Raw genomic sequence first — 19,168 nt, forward strand, 5'->3', positions numbered from 1 at the left:
AACTGCTTCCAAACTTGAACCACTCAACTCCGAGCAAACAAACAAACCACTCTTGGCATCAATCCTATGTAGACAACACAATAAACCCTCCCTTCTCATTTTCAAATTTCAACATCACTACTCCACCACATCAGCCAAAATCCTATACTCCTAAAGTTACTGCTCAAAACTTACAAAACCAAACAGAAAAAAAAAAGTTTAATTACTTTTCTAGTCCTTGTAGTTTCATAAACTTTACCTTTTACCCTATAATTAAAAATATTTCATTTTAGTCTCAATACATTCTATGTTTCCCATCTTTTTCTTTTCCCCTATAGTTTCATAAACATTAACTCTTGGTACTAATAGTAACGGACGAAAAAGTTCATGAAACTACCTTCCATTACTATAATAAGGACTAAAAGACAAAGTTTATGAAACTACATGTACTAAATAAAAATAATAAACTCAGAATGCTGAATTTATCTTCGACTATTATTATTATTACTCCCTCCCAACACAAACAGTGAAACACTGAAAAAACAGAGCAAAAGCGCAAAACCTAAGCAGTAGTTTCACTCATTTACGCATCAAATCAAAAAAAAAAAAAATCCTTCCTCTGCAAGCAACCCTAGAGTTGAAATCCCAACCGAAGGAAACATCATTCACCGCCTATCAAGAGAGCACAGCATTACAAAAACGAACGAAAACAATTATAATTACAACAAGATGTGAGAAACATCAAAAAATTAAATAAAAAAAATGTTTAGCGGCAACGAAGAGAGAGAGGAACGAACATCGAGTTCCAGAAGGATCCATTCCTTGGTGTTGGTGGCGGTGGACCAGTGCGTGCGGAGGTCGGTGTCGAGAACGTGGAGCGCTTTCTGCGACGGCGATTCTCTGGACATGGCTTTCACTTTGAACGAAAGAGCCTTCACGCGAGGCTCCAACTCCACCTCCATTATCAGAACGAGACGAGATTCAAACGCGTCGAGTTTCGCTTTTGCGCCTTCGTTTTGTCGCAGTGTCACTCACTAAGACGCAACGCAACACTGGAATAGAATACAGGAAAAAATAATGGCCCCTTTCGCTGCCTCTCGCTGACAGACCCAGCTTTAAATACTGTTGGAAGAGGACAAATGGTCAATCTCTTTTTTTTTTTTCAAAGAAAAAAAAATGACGCTTGTTATGGTTTAATGTTCCGTTGTTTGTTTCGGTGTTTAATTTTTATTTTTTAAATAATGTTTAATTTACTTTTACTTTAGAGGAATTATTTTTAATATTTTTTTAAATTATAAATCATTTTTGGTTCATTGAGTTATCAATCTTCTATATATTAACCACTGATTGCTATTTGACGTGAAAGTGTTTAAGAAGAAGGTTTGTAAGAATTCTTTTGATTAATTATTTAATTTAGTTATTAATTTTTATAATTATTTATGAATTATATATTAATATTTTAAAATAAATTATTAATAAATAAAAATAAATTTTTTTGTTATAATATTAATTATTTATCATAAATCTAAAAAATAATTTATATACTTAAAAATATTTATTTGTATAAATTTTAAATATAATTTATATATTTAAATATAGTATTTATTTTTATATAATTTTGTTACCTGAGGGTTGCCAGTGAAACTTTTTCCTTTTCACTCACTTTGTGATAAGCAAAGAGTTGTTCTACTTTAATTTTTCAATTTAGAAAAGCCTCTACATCATCCTTCCCATAGAAGTGGGGGAGATCTACTTTGAATTCTCATACTTTATGCTCTCTTTTAAGCTTATGATTTCTAGGCTCTTGTTGGTAGTGGTCACTCATGTATAAACTATCATGATGACTCAAACTAGGGTTATTAGAAGAACCCCTACTATGTAAGTTATTACCATTTTTTTTTTGTTTTTCTTTTCTAAAAGTTTTTGTTGTTCTCTAAATTGTTTAATCTCAAGCTTTATGTGTGTCTCTATCTCTTCCATCTTTATCTATTTTATTTCTTTTTCTAACATTTCTTTTTTCTCCAAAGCTTAAGTTGCTTTTTTACACCCATAAGTTTTTCAAGGTTTGGACATGAACTAGAGTTGCTATCACTTTGAGAAGTGTGTGAAGTATTCTTAGGCATGATGTACTTGTTAGAAAAAGATTTTCCCTAGTCTAAGAGAAATGCAATCTAATGTGTTCTAATAAGTCTTTAGAACCTCTTAAATACCCTAACATTTGGCAAGAAAAAAAAAAAGTTAAGAGAAAGTAAAGGAATGTAATGGCTATATGAGAAAGTTTGGGTGAATACTTGTGAGTTTCCCAACACACTTTCACAAGCAGTAACGAATTACTAAACAAAAATTACACACAAATTGGAAGTTTTGAGTAGGCACTTAGAACCTCTCAAAACCACTTCCAAGCAAAAGACTTTCACAAGAAATGAATTATAGAGAAATTAAAACCAAAAAGTAAAATAAAGTGCAACAAGTATTCAAATCTTCCAAGTCTTTTCCTACAAAATGAACAAACTCATTAGTGTAAGAGCTTCTAGTATTTACACTCCTCTCCAAAGTCTTTGGTCTTCAAACTCTTTCAAAAGATAGCCTCAACCAAGGAGCCAATCCTCCTAGGCCTTCATCAACATTCCAAGATGCTACCTTGTGGCAAGTGCCTTGATTACCTTCACTAAGAAATGTCACACCACAAGAGCACTAGAGAAAATTTTAGAAACAAACAATAAAAACACAATTAAAATAAGTTAAACTCAAATGAGATTAAATGTAACAAACTCAAACAATTACAAGAAAATAGACCAACTAAGATTAAGGTATTCTTTGGAAGATAGAACATCAAAGGAATAATCTTATGATTGGTTTAAGAATTTGATTACAAAATCAAGAAAAGATTCAAATCCACTTCCAAATTAAATGCAAATTTGAATGAAATGAAATGTGACAAGCATTTTTTAATTTATTTTTTCACAAAATGTTCCACATATATTTTTTATCACAAATATTTTTCTCTTTTCTCTTGTATTTTGTTTCTTTTCTATTTTTTTTTCTCTTCTTTTTTTTACACTTTTGTTTTTCTTTATTTTAGAGCAATTTGTGACTACTTTTCTTTTGTTTTAGTTGCTGTAATTTTGTCAAAAAAAATTCCAACAAAAGAAACTCAAAATTGCAAAAGGCTTAGAAGTGCAAAAATTCAAAAGGACTCCAAAAATTGGTCAAAATATTGCTACTACTCTTATTTTTGCTTAAGCCTTTGGTTTTCAAACTTTTTGCACTTTAAAGAGAGAGTTCAAATAATATTTTTCAGCATCCCCAAGAGTTTAAAATATTCACCAAAAGTTTGAAATCAAATTGAACCAAAAAATAAGGAAACAAGAAATAGTGATAACTACAAGACATGGAAACCTAAGGCTACTAGCAACATGTTAATGAACTAATAACATTCATGAACTCAAAGATTATAAGCTAAAAGCACATCAATTAATTTAATCCAAACACTTATAACATATATTTTGCAAGATTCAAAAACAAAAAGGACTACTAGAAGTAACGACAAAACAAAAACTACACATAACATCTAAGATATAAGCATTTTGCATAGATTTCAAAATAAAAACATATACACCATGTGAATACTATATCATGATTCATACACCATATTACCTGTCAAAATATAAAAGGAAAACTAACAAAACAAGAATCCTAAGGTCATACAAATAGATTTAGATCATATAAAGTATAACTAAAAACCTTTTGAAGCAAAAATTTTCAAGACTTTTTTAGATCTATCATATAGAATACAAAATTTAGATCTAATCAACAAACACTATACTATACATGTAAGAATACTTAGACAACAAGAAAAAGTATAAAAGAAACCTCCATGGATAAACCTAAGCTCTAAACCCAAATATGATGAAACTAATGGAGGAGATGCTTGTTGTTTCTTTTTTACTAGCTCTATTGAAGCTCCCAATCATCATCCATGGAGCCCAAAGCTTGCAACAAATTCAAAAATGGTGAAAGAAAAGGAGTGAAAGTGTGTCACTTCGAGGTGAAGATGAGTAAGAGAAGAAGAGCTTGTCACAAGAAGGAATTCCTTGATAAAAGTTCATAAAAAGTAAAATTCTACTATGAGAAAACTAAAACTTTTGAGAGAGAAAATTGAAACTCAATTTTATCAACTCAAAAGTGGACATCCAAGTGTAGGGGGAAGTTATTTACAGAGTTTGATAGCTTGTAGTGTAAGTTAATCTAACTATGGTTACATGTAATCTATATTAGGTTAACTTGCATTCAAGACTACTAACTCTAGTTACAATTTGAAATTTGAATTTCCTTCTTAATAATGTCACTACAGTAGATATCAAATAACCAATAGAAACATGTCATTGTAGACACCCAATTTCGTCCGGGAACATACAAACAAGGAAATGGACCTCTGTTATGAAGGGAAGGAGCTCCCGAAGCATGCAAACGACAAGATAGGACTTTAGAAGACCCAAAAAGAGCTAATTTTAGAAGATCGAAACAGGCTATTCCAAAAACCGAAACAGGCCGTTCCCAATTTGGAACGGGCCGTTCCAAGTTTTTAAAAGGGCCAATAACCCTAATTTGGAACGGGCTGTTCCTAAATTGGAACGGGCCGTTCGAAGATTGGAACATGCCGTTCCAAACTCTTCAAAAGAGGGCTAAAACTTTAATTGGAACGGGTCGTTCCCAAACTGGAACGGGTCGTTTCAAGTTATAAAAAAGGCCTAAAGATACTTGTTGGGAACACCCGTTCCAGGCCACCAAAGGATGTGTTAATTTAATCTCTGGAACGAGCCGTTCCAATTTCAGAACGGGTCGTTCCATTTATAAAATTTACACGCAACGGCCATGTCCAGAACGGGCCGTTCCGATTTTGGAACGGGCCGTTCTGGACCCTTTCTGAAGTCTATAAATAGACAGTTGGAGCTCATTTCTCAGGACTCCAACAATTTCGTCCAGACTCCTTATAGTACGAAATTTCTCTCTTTTTCTCTCTCCCTTTCTCTTTTGTATTTCTTGAGATTTTGTGAGGCATTGTAGTGTGAAAGGTTGCCACAAAGCACCTAAAATCTTCCTGTTTTGAAGATTCAATAGAGCTCATTCAAGAGGTATTTCAGTTAATCTTTTTCTCCCTTTTTTATTTATTTCTTCTCTATAATAAATAGTTAAATAAAAATAATCATGTAGACATTTTAGGGTTAATTGTATAATTTAAATTTTAAGCATGTAAATAATTATTAATAAAAAGGGGATTTAATATTTTTATTATTATAATTTATAATGCTAACTTCATCATAGGGTACCAATTAAGGGCGCTGTAGGGGTGCTTAATACCTTCCCTACATGTAACTGACCCCCGAACCCAATTCTGGTTATCAAGGCCATTATTGAATTTTTAAAAACCTTTTCTTTTCCAATGTTTTGAGTAAAATATTGGTGGCGACTCCATGAACTCATTTTTCAAAACCATTAATTAAGGATTAGTCTGGTGCCCGGGCATTCCTTAATTGATGAGACTTTTAAAAGGATGTCTACACCATTAGTCGCGAGATCAAAAAAAATTCGGGTTGCGACAGATGGCGACTCCACTGGGGATGTTTTAAGAGGGTCAGGCCCATATAAATGATGAAATTGGCATTTTTAAAAAAAACAATAATTTAAATATTTTTTCCCTTTATTTTATTTTTTTTATTTATTTGGCTTTCATATCTGTTTGCCTGTTTAAATTCAGCACATGTTTGGAATATAAATTGTACACAAACCTTTGCACACAACAGTTCCCCCTACACCCGGGTGCATGAGGGTATTACACATAGGGAGTGGTTGACGTACGACCGGCCCAAGTTTGGCCTTAGAGCTTGCGAGCCTTGTCGAAAATCACACTCAAGGTGATAACTGGTTACTCTAGCCTGAAATACTGCGACAGACCTTAGAGTTTGCCAGGTGACGACGACAGAGATACTGGGTCCCTATAATGGGGGCACCTTGGGGGCCTTAAAACCAGCGAGTTTAGAACCGTCCTATACAATGCACTTTTCTTGACAGGGACCACAGACCAAGGATTTGATCATGATCGTTCGTGGGTGTACGTTGATTGAGCATATGTGTGTGCATTTGTTTGTATTATTTTATTCTAATAAGATGGATTGGAATTTTATAATAAGCAAACAATAAAGATGATAATAATAAAATAATAATAATAAAATTTTATACCCCTTTGTACATTCATAGGTCAACATTCCATTAACATCATATAGGTAGTTTCCTTTTTGTAAAAAAAATCAATAAAAATCAATATAGGTAGTCTCATATTTACCATGCATCATTCCCCTTTAGATAATGGAAACATGATAAAGATTAGGAAAAAAAATGACATGCATTCTAGATTAGCTCATTAATTTCATTCATTTTATTTTATTAGCTAAGGAGGATTAGGTTGTCGTATGTGTAGAAAGTTAAGAAAAGTGAATGCTCTAATATACGAAAGTATCTGCGCTATAGAGAAAAGCCCAAATCAATTCTTTAAAAATACTATAGTTGGGCCCTTACTTTGATATATTTGTTGAAGTAAGTCTTCTTAGAATCTAATATAGATTCTCACTTAATACTGTTGAAATCTATTTGAGCATTCACAAATAAACAAATCAATGAGACTGATATTTATTATTCTAAACTTTCTCTACATTTTGCATTACATTCATTTAGAACATATCCCTCCTGGTAAAAGAATAAACGAGAATAACAAGGGAAATTAACCTATGTGCGTTAATCGGAAGTAATGGAAGCAAGCCATGCATAAAGAGTTGAGGGTAAAGAACTCCACAATCATTAAGACGCCAACTCTTGCCCTAAGAAGATAAAGTCGTGTCGTGCAACCGTGAAATCCAAGTGGAATGGAGAGATGACTAGGAATGGATGGATCCACGCTCCTAACAAGTTGTAAGCTAGTAAAGAGAACCCGAGGAAGGCGAATCCCTCAAACACTAAGGCAAAGTGAATAGGGCTTTCTTGAAAGATGATTTCAACAAGAGAGAAGCATTGCTTATCAAGAAGCTGCTAGAATGAAAACCCGCAAAGGGCATTCTAGTAAAAAAAAAAAAGAGTAATGTTTGTTCGAGCTGAAAATCAAGAGACAGCTTGAATGTTCTTCTTGAAAAGGAAGACTCCATGGAAAGCTCTATCATCACTTCTACCTATTCCTACTTAGGAAAGGCTCAGGATATGGGTTGACAACACCTTCATGAGAAAAGAAGCCAAATGACCTCCATCTACACGAGAACTTCTGAAGTGCCACATCCAAGCAAGTGTAGGATTAGCCCTACAGTCAGGCAACCTAGGCCTCTCTAAGGGGCAACCTCCATCTACTTCTTTGTGTATGAATCACGAACTCGGGGCATGCCCGGGCCCTCGAGCTACATTAAATGGGCATGTGTAAATTGAAAATTCCATTTTAATGCCATACACTTTTCTACTTCATTTCTCTTCTCCCTTTTATCTACTCTAAGCCTCGTCAACAAACCCTAAATGAACAAGTACATTTGAAATAAGGACGTCATTAGAAACAACGGCTTTATACACCATAAAAAAAAACACATAAAGATCAATCAAACTTGGCATGACTTGTGGACAAAAGCCCAAACGAAATCAGTGCAAGGGCATCCCCCTTTAAATGAAGGAATGAAAAATGATCATAAATGCTGCAAAGAAAAAGGCCTGGCAGGAAATCCACTAAGGGGGCTGCGCAAAAGTTAGGGCAAGATCTGCTAGGCAACCCACAATTAAAAAGGGTAACGTAGGCAAAAGTAAGGATCAAAAGAAAATGTCCGCTAGGGAACACATCTCAAACAACCTAGGCAAAAGTTAGGACAAAGCAGCATCCCGAGCTGAAAACTGAAAGGCGGCTCGAGAAGATCATTTAATCAATATGCAATCCCAAGTCATCGCTTAACTCTGAGGAAATAATAAGCTAACGCGGAAAATGATTTCCTCACTTTGAATATGCTTGTTCATCAGCCTAAACCACTAGCCTACCTCGGCCAACCATTCTTCTATAAACCATTTTTGAAAAAAATCCTTCCTACCAAAAGTTTTACAAAAATTATATATATATTCTCTTCCTCTCTTTCCTCTTGACCTATATGGCATTAAGATAAATTTGAGAGATACACGGAGTATGCATAGTGAACACTCACAAGGAGAAGATGGAGGTGTCCTAGAACAGAGTCTAGGTACACCTAATCTAAGGGCTAACATATCATATCCAGTACAAGCGAGAGGGCTGAACTACACAAACCTTAGGTTCAAGAAGCAACACTGAATTCGACAAAGCTAAAGGCTAACAATCCATGTCATTGATCAATGCGCATAGATTAATTTCTTGAAAGTAAAAAAATAAATTTGCATTGTAAGCATTAGCATAGAAGCATCATTGCATAACATGCATATGGCACAAGTGTGCACAAAAGGGTATAAGTTCACAAAGAAAAAAATCCAATCCATTTCTGCTTTGCATTTTCTTTTGCATTCTTGCATTCTTTGTGTGTGTCTACCCATCACTTACTGGAGGAATCAAGAGGTTGAATCACTCGTAAAAAAGATCAACAACTATACAGTGCCTTAAAATCCGAGATCATGTCAAAAAGCATAGCCCCAACAAAGGCATTCCATACAAGTGGTTTCATATAACCACCAAGAAAAAAAAACACATCAACAGCAAGACGAGATAGAACCGGAGTCGACCGAATAAGCAAGCCCATAAGCATGAAGAGGCCATCGCGCCCTACTCCTCAACAGAATGAAGGATGATCTAAGAGAATGTCAAGACCAGAAATGGCTCCCTAATCAAAGCCAGAAGTGGCTTCCAAAATAATACTCACCAATAAAGATTCAGCAAATAACATCATCATGGGATGGTATCCCTCCACCAATGATGACAATAAAAAAAATGAGAAAAAGGCAAGCGTCGTAAATGTTGAAAAAAGCGGAAGCATTTTTTTTTCAAAAAAATAATAGCAAAAAAAGGCAAGCTTCAAACATGAAAGAGTCGAAGCTAAACAAAAATGAAATTCAAAAAAATCTACCAAAAGCAGGCACTTGGAGAGGCATCACAATACTCACATGGCAGGGGCAACACTAGAATCCTTGTCATCCATCTATCTTTGCCCACCAACATAGGGGCACATCAAACATTTCCTGCCCATCCACCTGGGGGCATACTTTCATCTCACAACACCAACAAGAAGACATCAAGTACAAACACGGAAAGGGTTGCTAGATCCCTAAAACTAGCACAACAACAAAGTGGGTTACCTGACCTTAGAGGAGGCCGGCTGAAGCCTTAAATATCAGTCCAGCTTGGAGAGGCTGAGCTACGAAACTACTTCAACAACATAGTGGGTTACCTGACCTTAGAGGAGGCCGGCTGAAGCCTTAAAATATCAGTCCAGCTTGGAGAGGCTGAGCTACGAAACTACTTCAACAAAAAAAAAGTGGGTTACCTGACCTTAGAGGAGGTCGGCTGAAGCCTTAAAATATCAGTCCAGCTTGGAGAGGCTAAGCTACGAAACTACTTCAACAAAAAAAAGTGGGTTACCTGACCTTAGAGGAGGTCGGCTGAAGCCTTAAAATATCAGTCCAGCTTGGAGAGGCTGAGCTATGTGTAACAGCCCATTTTTCGCTGGGCCTTAGGCCCAATTCGTGCCCGGAACGGGCCGTTTCAAAAGTGAAACGGGCCGTTCTGAAATAAAGAAAGTGGCTAAATTTTAAGTTTCGGAACGGGTCTGGAACGGGCTGTTCTCCAAAGGAGAACGGGGCGTTCTCCTTGCAGAACGGGCCGTTCCGGAAGGAGAACGGGTCGCTCTGCTGGGTTTTGGAACAGGCCGTTCTGGTTTTAGAACGGGCCGTTCCAGTTCAAAAATTTGCACAGATTCGAAGGTTCCGGAACGGGCCGTTCCGAATTCAGTACGGGCCGTTCCGGGTGCATCAGAATGCCTATAAATAGGGCCCTAGGGTATTTGGAAATTCATAACTTGGAGAAGAGGTCCTAGAGAGAGAAAGAAGAGAGAGAAAGGGAGAAAGAGAGAGAGGAGGGGAAGGAAAAGGGGAGAGAGAAGAAGAAGAATCCAGTAGAGGAGGTTCTGCCTAAGGAGAGAAAGGAGGAGGAAGATAGAGGAGGTTCTACTCTAGTTCCGGTCCGGTTTAAGAAAAAGAGGAGGAGGTTCTGCCTGAGTTCCTATTTATCCAGGTACGGGGGAAAAGGGGATTATTTATATGTATAGTACATGAGGGAATTGGGTAGAGGAAGAATTCCTTAGGATTATGATTGATTTTACAATTATTTGATTTGGAGAATTATTGGTTCTATTAAAAATTATCTGTGTTGAGGTTTATAAATATGCCTAAGTGTAGGAATGATGATCTGTGAAGAAGAATGAATTGTAAGGAAAATACGGTGAGCTAGATTTTGGAATAATGAGGGGTTTTACTGTTTATATTAATTATTCTATTGATTATTATATTAATGAAAGTTATTGTTATATTACTTGTTAAGAATTAATGATATTGATGTGAATTGCTTGAGGGGTATGTAAACCCTATTATATTGAGCTTATCTGTTATCTATGTGATATGGAATTGCGTACGTGATATGAATTTGAGTTATAAGATGAAAGGATGTATGAATGTGATTTTGATTGTGATTGTGGTGTCTCACATCGATGACTAGGGACGGCACGGCCCCTGGGTAAGTGGTGCTACAGGGAGGGCGTGACCCTAGCATGGTGTGGGATGAGTAAGACAGTTAACACCACCATTTATGTCGTTTATGGCAGCCCTGGCATAGGGTTAATTGCAAGAGATTGTATTGATTGTAATGTGATTGTGTTTCCTCACACCAAATGATTAGGGATGGCATGGCCCCTGGGTAAGTGATGCTACAGGGAGGGCATGACCCTGGTCTGGTGTGGGTTGAGTGAGGCAATTAACCCGTATCACTTGTGTCAGATGTGGCGAGGTCTTGGCATAGTGTTAATTGTTGAGATTAGCATGAATTATTGATGATGTTGAGATTGACATGAGTTATGAATGGTGAAATAATTGTTTTAATGATGTGAATGAGAAAAGGTATAAATGATTTTGTTAATTATAAAATCTAAGTGGATTATGATGAATTGATAAACTATGATACATGATCGTAAATAATTTATTAAATAAAGAAATATGATGAGATTTTAACATGGTGTGTTTGGATGTACTTTGCATATAGATATCTTCTTTTCTCACCGTATAAATTGTGGATATTTTAGGTGGAGAAGATCCGGCGACGAGTGGCATTTAGAATGCCAACTGTTTTATTTTGGGAAATGCTCTGATATTGTGACATCGGGGCAAAGGATTTTTAGGATGAAATATTTATGTGAATTTGGTACTGTAATATTATTTTGAAAACAATTTGTAAAGAATCTTGTGTTTTATGTTTGATATTTCAATTAGTGTAGTTGTTGAAGTTTCTTATGTGAACCCTTTTACTGTAACTGAAAAGATTTATTACAATATACATGTTGGGGTAGTAAGGGTGTCACATTTAGTGGTATCAGAGCAGATCGATTCTATCAGCCGTGAGTTATGAGTCTACTATGCTTGTTTGGTAGATGAGTTATGTGATGATTTGAATGTAACTTATTGATGTGCTGATGTGATGATTGATTTTGTTTATTTACTTGTGTGCATTGTGTTCTTAGGATTTATCTTATAGATGTGATATAAATTGATGATGCTATTTTTGATTACTCTTGTTATTCTCAGGATTGCTTAATTGTTTTGGTACTTCTTGCTTATATAAGAAGTAGTGGTTGGGTGGAATTGCTCGTGTTGTGAGCATAGGTACTAGTAGTGGTAAAAGATAAGGTATTTTGCTAACCAACTAGAACTATTATAACCTTGGGTGATACATTATTTTGTCGAGTGTACTAAGAGATTACGATTAATTGAATTTCTAGAATCTATAGAGGTAGCGATTGATTCCAAGGAGGTTGTACCTGAGAATAGGAGTTTTGATATTTTGATTGGAACGTTGGTAATTTCCTTGAGTGTTGATACTTGCCTGTTAACCTTTTAATGGTTTTGGGTAGAATGTGAATCTTACTCTCTAAAGTCTTTAGTACTGAATATGTGAGCTGTTTTGATTTAGGAAAGCTTGAATATGATTTTAAAGTGGAAAGGAGAAAGTTTGGAATGGTTGAGGTATTTTGTGGTATGTTAGTACACTATTATTGTAGGGTATAGGGGATATTTTCGTTGCAGTTGTTGTGCCAGTATGAGTATCGTATTAACAGAATTAAATTATGTGGTCTTCATGAAAGTTGTGGCTTGGGAGATTATCTTTCCAATAGAACTGGAATAAGATGAAACACTTCAGTTATGACTGCCTTGGTGATTAAAAATTTAGTTGTAAGCGCTGAATTTATTTGTGGTGATTTTTGAATCTTTGGCTAAGGAGATGATTTTTTTTTGGAAATCTTATGTCTTCATAAGAGTTGTAGCTTATTCATTTAGCTTTCTTTTGAGATAGGTTTGAGATCATTTGGATGAGTATAATTCTATGTGTCATTTACTTTGACAGTTGTTGAAGGTAGATATATGTTATCATGATGTTTATGAGATTTTAGGCATTACAAGGATAAAAATGGATTTGGTGATGTTTTGAGGTTTGGTCATTGAAAGGTTGATTAAAATGAAATGATTGGTTCATGGTGATCAATTCATACATGCTTAGGGATGATATATGTGAAGGAAGTACTCTAATATGATTTGATATGCATGTATGTGGGTATGAGAATAAATGACCTTATGAATCGATTAGTGGATGTTTGTGTTAATAAGAGGTTTTGACCTTAGAATGTGAGATCATCATATTAGAATTAAGTGTAAAGATATATTCAATATAGATTTAGACTAGATTGTCTAAGTATGAATTTGGATTGTATGAGGTGAGAAATTTTAGGCCATGTAATTTCTTGCGAAGGTATAATATAGAGCTACCTAAGGTAGAAGTTGTGCTTAAGAGAGTGTTTAGGCTGCTCTCATTTCACTCGCATCTACTACAGGAATCGCTTTTGCTTTCTTTTCCTCTAGCTACTAAGATGTTTCATTTCACTAAGTTATCTTTTGCCTACCCATGAGTTCAATAGTAGTTTGAAACGTTAACCTATATCATAAATTCCTGGACATATGTTTATTTTAACTACCCAAATCATTTCGTCGCTTACTTCCCTGTGTGGCTTACTATTACATTGATTGGATTGACTAGGAAAGAGTTACCTTTGTATGGGATAACAAATGAGAAGGTGGTTTTCAAACTCTTAAGGAAAAATTGATTAGTTTTAATACTAATAAATTTTAGTAAGACTTTTGAGGTATATAATTATGCTTCTATAGATAGGTTCGGGAAGAGTGTTGTGGCCAGAAGGAAAGATAATAGGGTATAATTTTAGGCAATTGAAAATTCATGAGAGAAATTTTCTTATCCATAACCTTGAGTTAGCAGCTTTAATATTTATACTAAGATTTTGGAGACACTATTCAAAGCTTGAGGTATTTATTGATCGTTAGAGCCTTAATTATTTGTTGACTGAAGGAGTTAGTTACGTGACTAAGGAGATAGTTTAAATTCTGGAGGATTAATATTTCAAACTTAGTTGTTAATTGAATAAAGTTATTGTGGTGACCGAAGTTTTGTGTAGAAAATCTTTATATTTATCTTCCCTCATGATTAGAAAGATGAATCCTTTTGACTCAAATTAGAGACTTATGATAGGATTATAAAGTTACCTTTAGTAGTGAGATTAAATAGGAATTGAGTAACAAGTGGATCGTTGAAAGAAATTGGAGAAGCATAATTATTTGATTCATTTTGGTAACAAGATATGAGGCTATAGGATAAAGTGATGAATAAGAGTAACTTGGGTGTAAATGGAGTGGTGAAATTAGAGATTTCATATGCATACGAAGTGAACTAACGCTTAGGTGCTTAATTTTTAGAGATGATCATAGAAGTAATATCAATATTGTGACAGATGCTTTGATTATGATGATCACTGATATAATATTTTTTTTGATTATTTAAGGATTGGATTTGATTGAAGAATTTAGAGACTTATGCTTGATGTGTGAGATTATCCTTAGGGGCATTGAATTGATTATGTTGAAAGTGATTAGTGAATTAATGGGTGAGATCAGAGAAGCCTAGGAGTCAGATCTTTTATTAGGGAATCTAATGGAGAAGATTGGTAGAAGTATAGATAACCATTTTTTAAATAGAAATCGACATTGTTTTGAAGTGCAAAGAGTAAATTTGGGTGCTTAGTAACCTTGAATTAAGAAAGATGATCTTAGAAAAAGGACGTAATAGTACTCTTAGCATTCATTTAAGAGCTACTACGATGTATCAGAGTAGCGCAGCGGAAGTGTAGTGACCAAAGATGAAAAGAGGAATAAAGCAATTGTATACTTGTGATTAGCATACTAGAAGTCTTTAAGAATTTTGTAACACTTGGATGCTCCATTTTGGATTTGAGATGGTGAGTGGATAGACCTTAGTGGTAGGTTTGTCAGAGACGTTTAAGAGATTGATTTTATAGATTGATTTTATTTGTGTTTTAGTGGATAGACTCGCCAAGTTTACTTGTCTTACCATTAGAAATCCTTTGATGAGATTGATAGAGTTGTATATCAGTAAGGTAGGGAGATTGCATAAGGATTCGAAAGTGAGAAGAGAGAAGTCTACCCTTACAAAAAATTTCGGGGACGAAATTTCTTAAAGGAGGGGAGTATTGTAACAGCCCATTTTTCGCTGGGCCTTAGGCCCAATTCGTGCCCGGAACGGGCCGTTTCAAAAGTGAAACGGGCCGTTCTGAAATAAAGAAAGTGGCTAAATTTTAAGTTTCGGAACGGGTCTGGAACGGGCTGTTCTCCAAAGGAGAACGGGGCGTTCTCCTTGCAGAACGGGCCGTTCCGGAAGGAGAACGGGTCGCTCTGCTGGGTTTTGGAACAGGCCGTTCTGGTTTTAGAACGGGCCGTTCCAGTTCAAAAATTTGCACAGATTCGAAGGTTCCGGAACGGGCCGTTCCGAATTCAGTACGGGCCGTTCCGGGTGCATCAGAATGCCTATAAATAGGGCCCTAGGGTATTTGGAAATTCATAACTTGGAGAAGAGGTCCTAGAGAGAGAAAGAAGAGAGAGAAAGGGAGAAAGAGAGAGAGGAGGGGAAGGAAAAGGGGAGAGAGAAGAAGAAGAATCCAGTAGAGGAGGTTCTGCCTAAGGAGAGAAAGGAGGAGGAAGATAGAGGAGGTTCTACTCTAGTTCCGGTCCGGTTTAAGAAAAAGAGGAGGAGGTTCTGCCTGAGTTCCTATTTATCCAGGTACGGGGGAAAAGGGGATTATTTATATGTATAGTACATGAGGGAATTGGGTAGAGGAAGAATTCCTTAGGATTATGATTGATTTTACAATTATTTGATTTGGAGAATTATTGGTTCTATTAAAAATTATCTGTGTTGAGGTTTATAAATATGCCTAAGTGTAGGAATGATGATCTGTGAAGAAGAATGAATTGTAAGGAAAATACGGTGAGCTAGATTTTGGAATAATGAGGGGTTTTACTGTTTATATTAATTATTCTATTGATTATTATATTAATGAAAGTTATTGTTATATTACTTGTTAAGAATTAATGATATTGATGTGAATTGCTTGAGGGGTATGTAAACCCTATTATATTGAGCTTATCTGTTATCTATGTGATATGGAATTGCGTACGTGATATGAATTTGAGTTATAAGATGAAAGGATGTATGAATGTGATTTTGATTGTGATTGTGGTGTCTCACATCGATGACTAGGGACGGCACGGCCCCTGGGTAAGTGGTGCTACAGGGAGGGCGTGACCCTAGCATGGTGTGGGATGAGTAAGACAGTTAACACCACCATTTATGTCGTTTATGGCAGCCCTGGCATAGGGTTAATTGCAAGAGATTGTATTGATTGTAATGTGATTGTGTTTCCTCACACCAAATGATTAGGGATGGCATGGCCCCTGGGTAAGTGATGCTACAGGGAGGGCATGACCCTGGTCTGGTGTGGGTTGAGTGAGGCAATTAACCCGTATCACTTGTGTCAGATGTGGCGAGGTCTTGGCATAGTGTTAATTGTTGAGATTAGCATGAATTATTGATGATGTTGAGATTGACATGAGTTATGAATGGTGAAATAATTGTTTTAATGATGTGAATGAGAAAAGGTATAAATGATTTTGTTAATTATAAAATCTAAGTGGATTATGATGAATTGATAAACTATGATACATGATCGTAAATAATTTATTAAATAAAGAAATATGATGAGATTTTAACATGGTGTGTTTGGATGTACTTTGCATATAGATATCTTCTTTTCTCACCGTATAAATTGTGGATATTTTAGGTGGAGAAGATCCGGCGACGAGTGGCATTTAGAATGCCAACTGTTTTATTTTGGGAAATGCTCTGATATTGTGACATCGGGGCAAAGGATTTTTAGGATGAAATATTTATGTGAATTTGGTACTGTAATATTATTTTGAAAACAATTTGTAAAGAATCTTGTGTTTTATGTTTGATATTTCAATTAGTGTAGTTGTTGAAGTTTCTTATGTGAACCCTTTTACTGTAACTGAAAAGATTTATTACAATATACATGTTGGGGTAGTAAGGGTGTCACACTATGAAACTACTTCAACAAAAAAGTGGGTTACCTGACCTTAGAGGAGGCCGGCTGAAGCCTTAAAATATCAGTCCAGCTTGGAGAGGCTGAGCTACGAAACTACTTCAACAAAAAAGTGGGTTACCTGACCTTAGAGGAGGCCGGCTGAAGCCTTAAAATATCAGTCCAGCTTGGAGAGGCTGAGCTACGAAACTACTTCAACAAAAAAGTGAGTTACCTGACCTTAGAGGAGGCCGGCTGAAGCCTTAAAATATCAGTCCAGCTTGGAGAGGCTGAGCTACGAAACTACTTCAACAACAAAGTGGGTTACCTGACATTAGTGAAAGGGTTGTTAGATCCCCAAAATTAGTACAAAGTGGGTTACCTGACCTCAGTGAAAGGGTTGCTAGATCCCCAAAACTAGTATAAAATGGGTTACCTGACCTTGGTGAAAGGGTTGCTAGATCCTCAAAACTAGTACTAGATCGAAGAGGGTTACCTAACCTCAGAGCAAAAGAACCTACACATTATCACAAGGGAAACAACGCAGAAGCACCAAAGAGACGAAGAGAAGACCCGGACGAAATGTCTACATCTTTTCTTGCCTTTGGAAAAGCAACACATTGCTATTCCAAAGGACAAGTAAAGAGGGGCAGTTGTAGACACCCAATTTCGTCCGAGAACATACAAACAAGGAAATGGACCTCTGTTATGAAGGGAAGGAGCTCCCGAAGCATGCAAACGACAAGATACGACTTTAGAAGACCCAAAAAAAGCTAATTTTAGAAGATCGGAACGGGCTGTTCCAAAAACCGAAACGGGTCGTTCCCAATTTGGAACAGGCCGTTCCAAGTTTTTAAAAGGGCCAATAACCCTAATTTGGAACGGGCTGTTCCTAATTGGAACGGGCCGTTCCAAGATTGGAACGGGCCGTTCCAAGATTGGAACAGGCTGTTCCAAACTCTTCAGAAGAGGGCTAAAACTTTAATTGGAATGGGCCGTTCCCAAACTGGAACGGGCCGTTCCAAGTTATAAAAAAGGCCTAAAGATACTTGTTGGGAACGCCCGTTCCAGGCCACCAAAGGATGTGTTAATTTAATCTCTGGAACGGGTCGTTCTAATTTCAGAACGGGCCGTTCCAGTTATAAAATTTACACACAACGGCCATGTCTAGAACGGGTCGTTCCGATTTTGGAACGGGCCGTTCTGGACCCTTTCTGAAGTCTATAAATAGACAGTTGGAGCTCATTTCTCAGGACTCCAACAATTTCGTCCAGACTCCTTATAGTACGAAATTTCTCTCTTTTTCTCTCTCCCTTTCTCTTTTGTATTTCTTGAGATTTTGTGAGGCATTGTAGTGTGAAAGGTTGCCACAAAGCACCTAAAATCTTCCTGTTTTGAAGATTCAATAGAGCTCATTCAAGAGGTATTTCAGTTAATCTTTTTCTCCCTTTTTTATTTATTTCTTCTCTATAATAAATAGTTATAATAAAAATAATCATGTAGACATTTTAGGGTTAATTGTATAATTTAAATTTTAAGCATGTAAATAATTATTAATAAAAAGGGGATTTAATATTTTTATTATTATAATTTATAATGCTAACTTCATCATAGGATACCAATTAAGGGCGCTATAGGGGTGCTTAATACCTTCCCTACACGTAACCGACCCCCGAACCCAATTATGGTTATCAAGGCCATTATTGAATTTTTAAAAACCTTTTCTTTTCCAATGTTTTGAGTAAAACATTGGTGGCGACTCCATGAACTCATTTTTCAAAACCATTAATTAAGGATTAGTCTGGTGTCCGGGCATTCCTTAATTGATGAGACTTTTAAAAGGATGTCTACACCATTAGTCGCGAGATCGGAAAAAATTCGGGTTGCGACAGTCACATGGCAAGAAACAAAAAGTGTGACTTGTATCAACATCCTAGATTTATAAGAATCAATGGGAACTTGCCTTATAGCAAGGTGCCAAAATCATAACTATGTGTGACACATGTGCTTGTTGGTGTATGAATAACCAAGAGAACACCTTGTCCACTAGAAATGGACAGTCACATCACAGACCTACAAGTCCAAGTGGTGTTTTCTTGGGTAATTCAAGTCCAATTAGCACATATCTCATTTTCTAGTTACACCCTCCCTAAAATGCTATTTACACCCCTAAATAAAAATTACACAAACATAAATTCCTATATTATTTGACCCAAAAATACAAGGTTAAAAATAAAAAAATATTTACAATGAAAAATGTACAAAGAAGACAAAAGTAATCCATTAAAAGTGACTCAAAGCTCAATAAGAGTTTAAACCGTTTTCCTTTAAGCCTAACTCATTCCTTTTGGTTCCTTTTGGACATGGCCCCTAGGCATGATGTCATTTGATAGTGATTCATAGCTATATTTAAGCACTATTTAAAC

General features: G+C 36.0%; 1 protein-coding gene and 1 long non-coding RNA gene across 2 annotated transcripts in view; one reads left to right on the forward strand and one right to left on the reverse strand.

Annotated features, from left to right (window-relative positions):
- Positions 1–1,079, reverse strand: part of LOC109815494 (uncharacterized) — a 47,522-nt gene extending 46,443 nt beyond the window's left edge. Inside the window, exon 1 of the mRNA XM_020380238.3 lies at positions 777–1,079. Coding sequence (XP_020235827.1) covers positions 777–941 — 165 coding nt within the window. The 5' untranslated portion in view covers positions 942–1,079. The remainder of the gene's footprint in view (positions 1–776) is intronic.
- An 8,436-nt stretch (positions 1,080–9,515) lies between these two features.
- Positions 9,516–16,741, forward strand: LOC114915401 (uncharacterized). The gene is made up of 2 exons (XR_003803381.2): positions 9,516–15,421; positions 16,482–16,741. It is a non-coding gene; the product is annotated as an uncharacterized LOC114915401 (long non-coding RNA).
- Positions 16,742–19,168: the final 2,427 nt, after the last annotated feature.

Source organism: Cajanus cajan, chromosome 3, assembly GCF_000230855.2.
Source record: "Cajanus cajan strain Asha chromosome 3, NIPB_CcT2T_4, whole genome shotgun sequence".
NCBI classification, from domain to species: domain Eukaryota; kingdom Viridiplantae; phylum Streptophyta; class Magnoliopsida; order Fabales; family Fabaceae; genus Cajanus; species Cajanus cajan.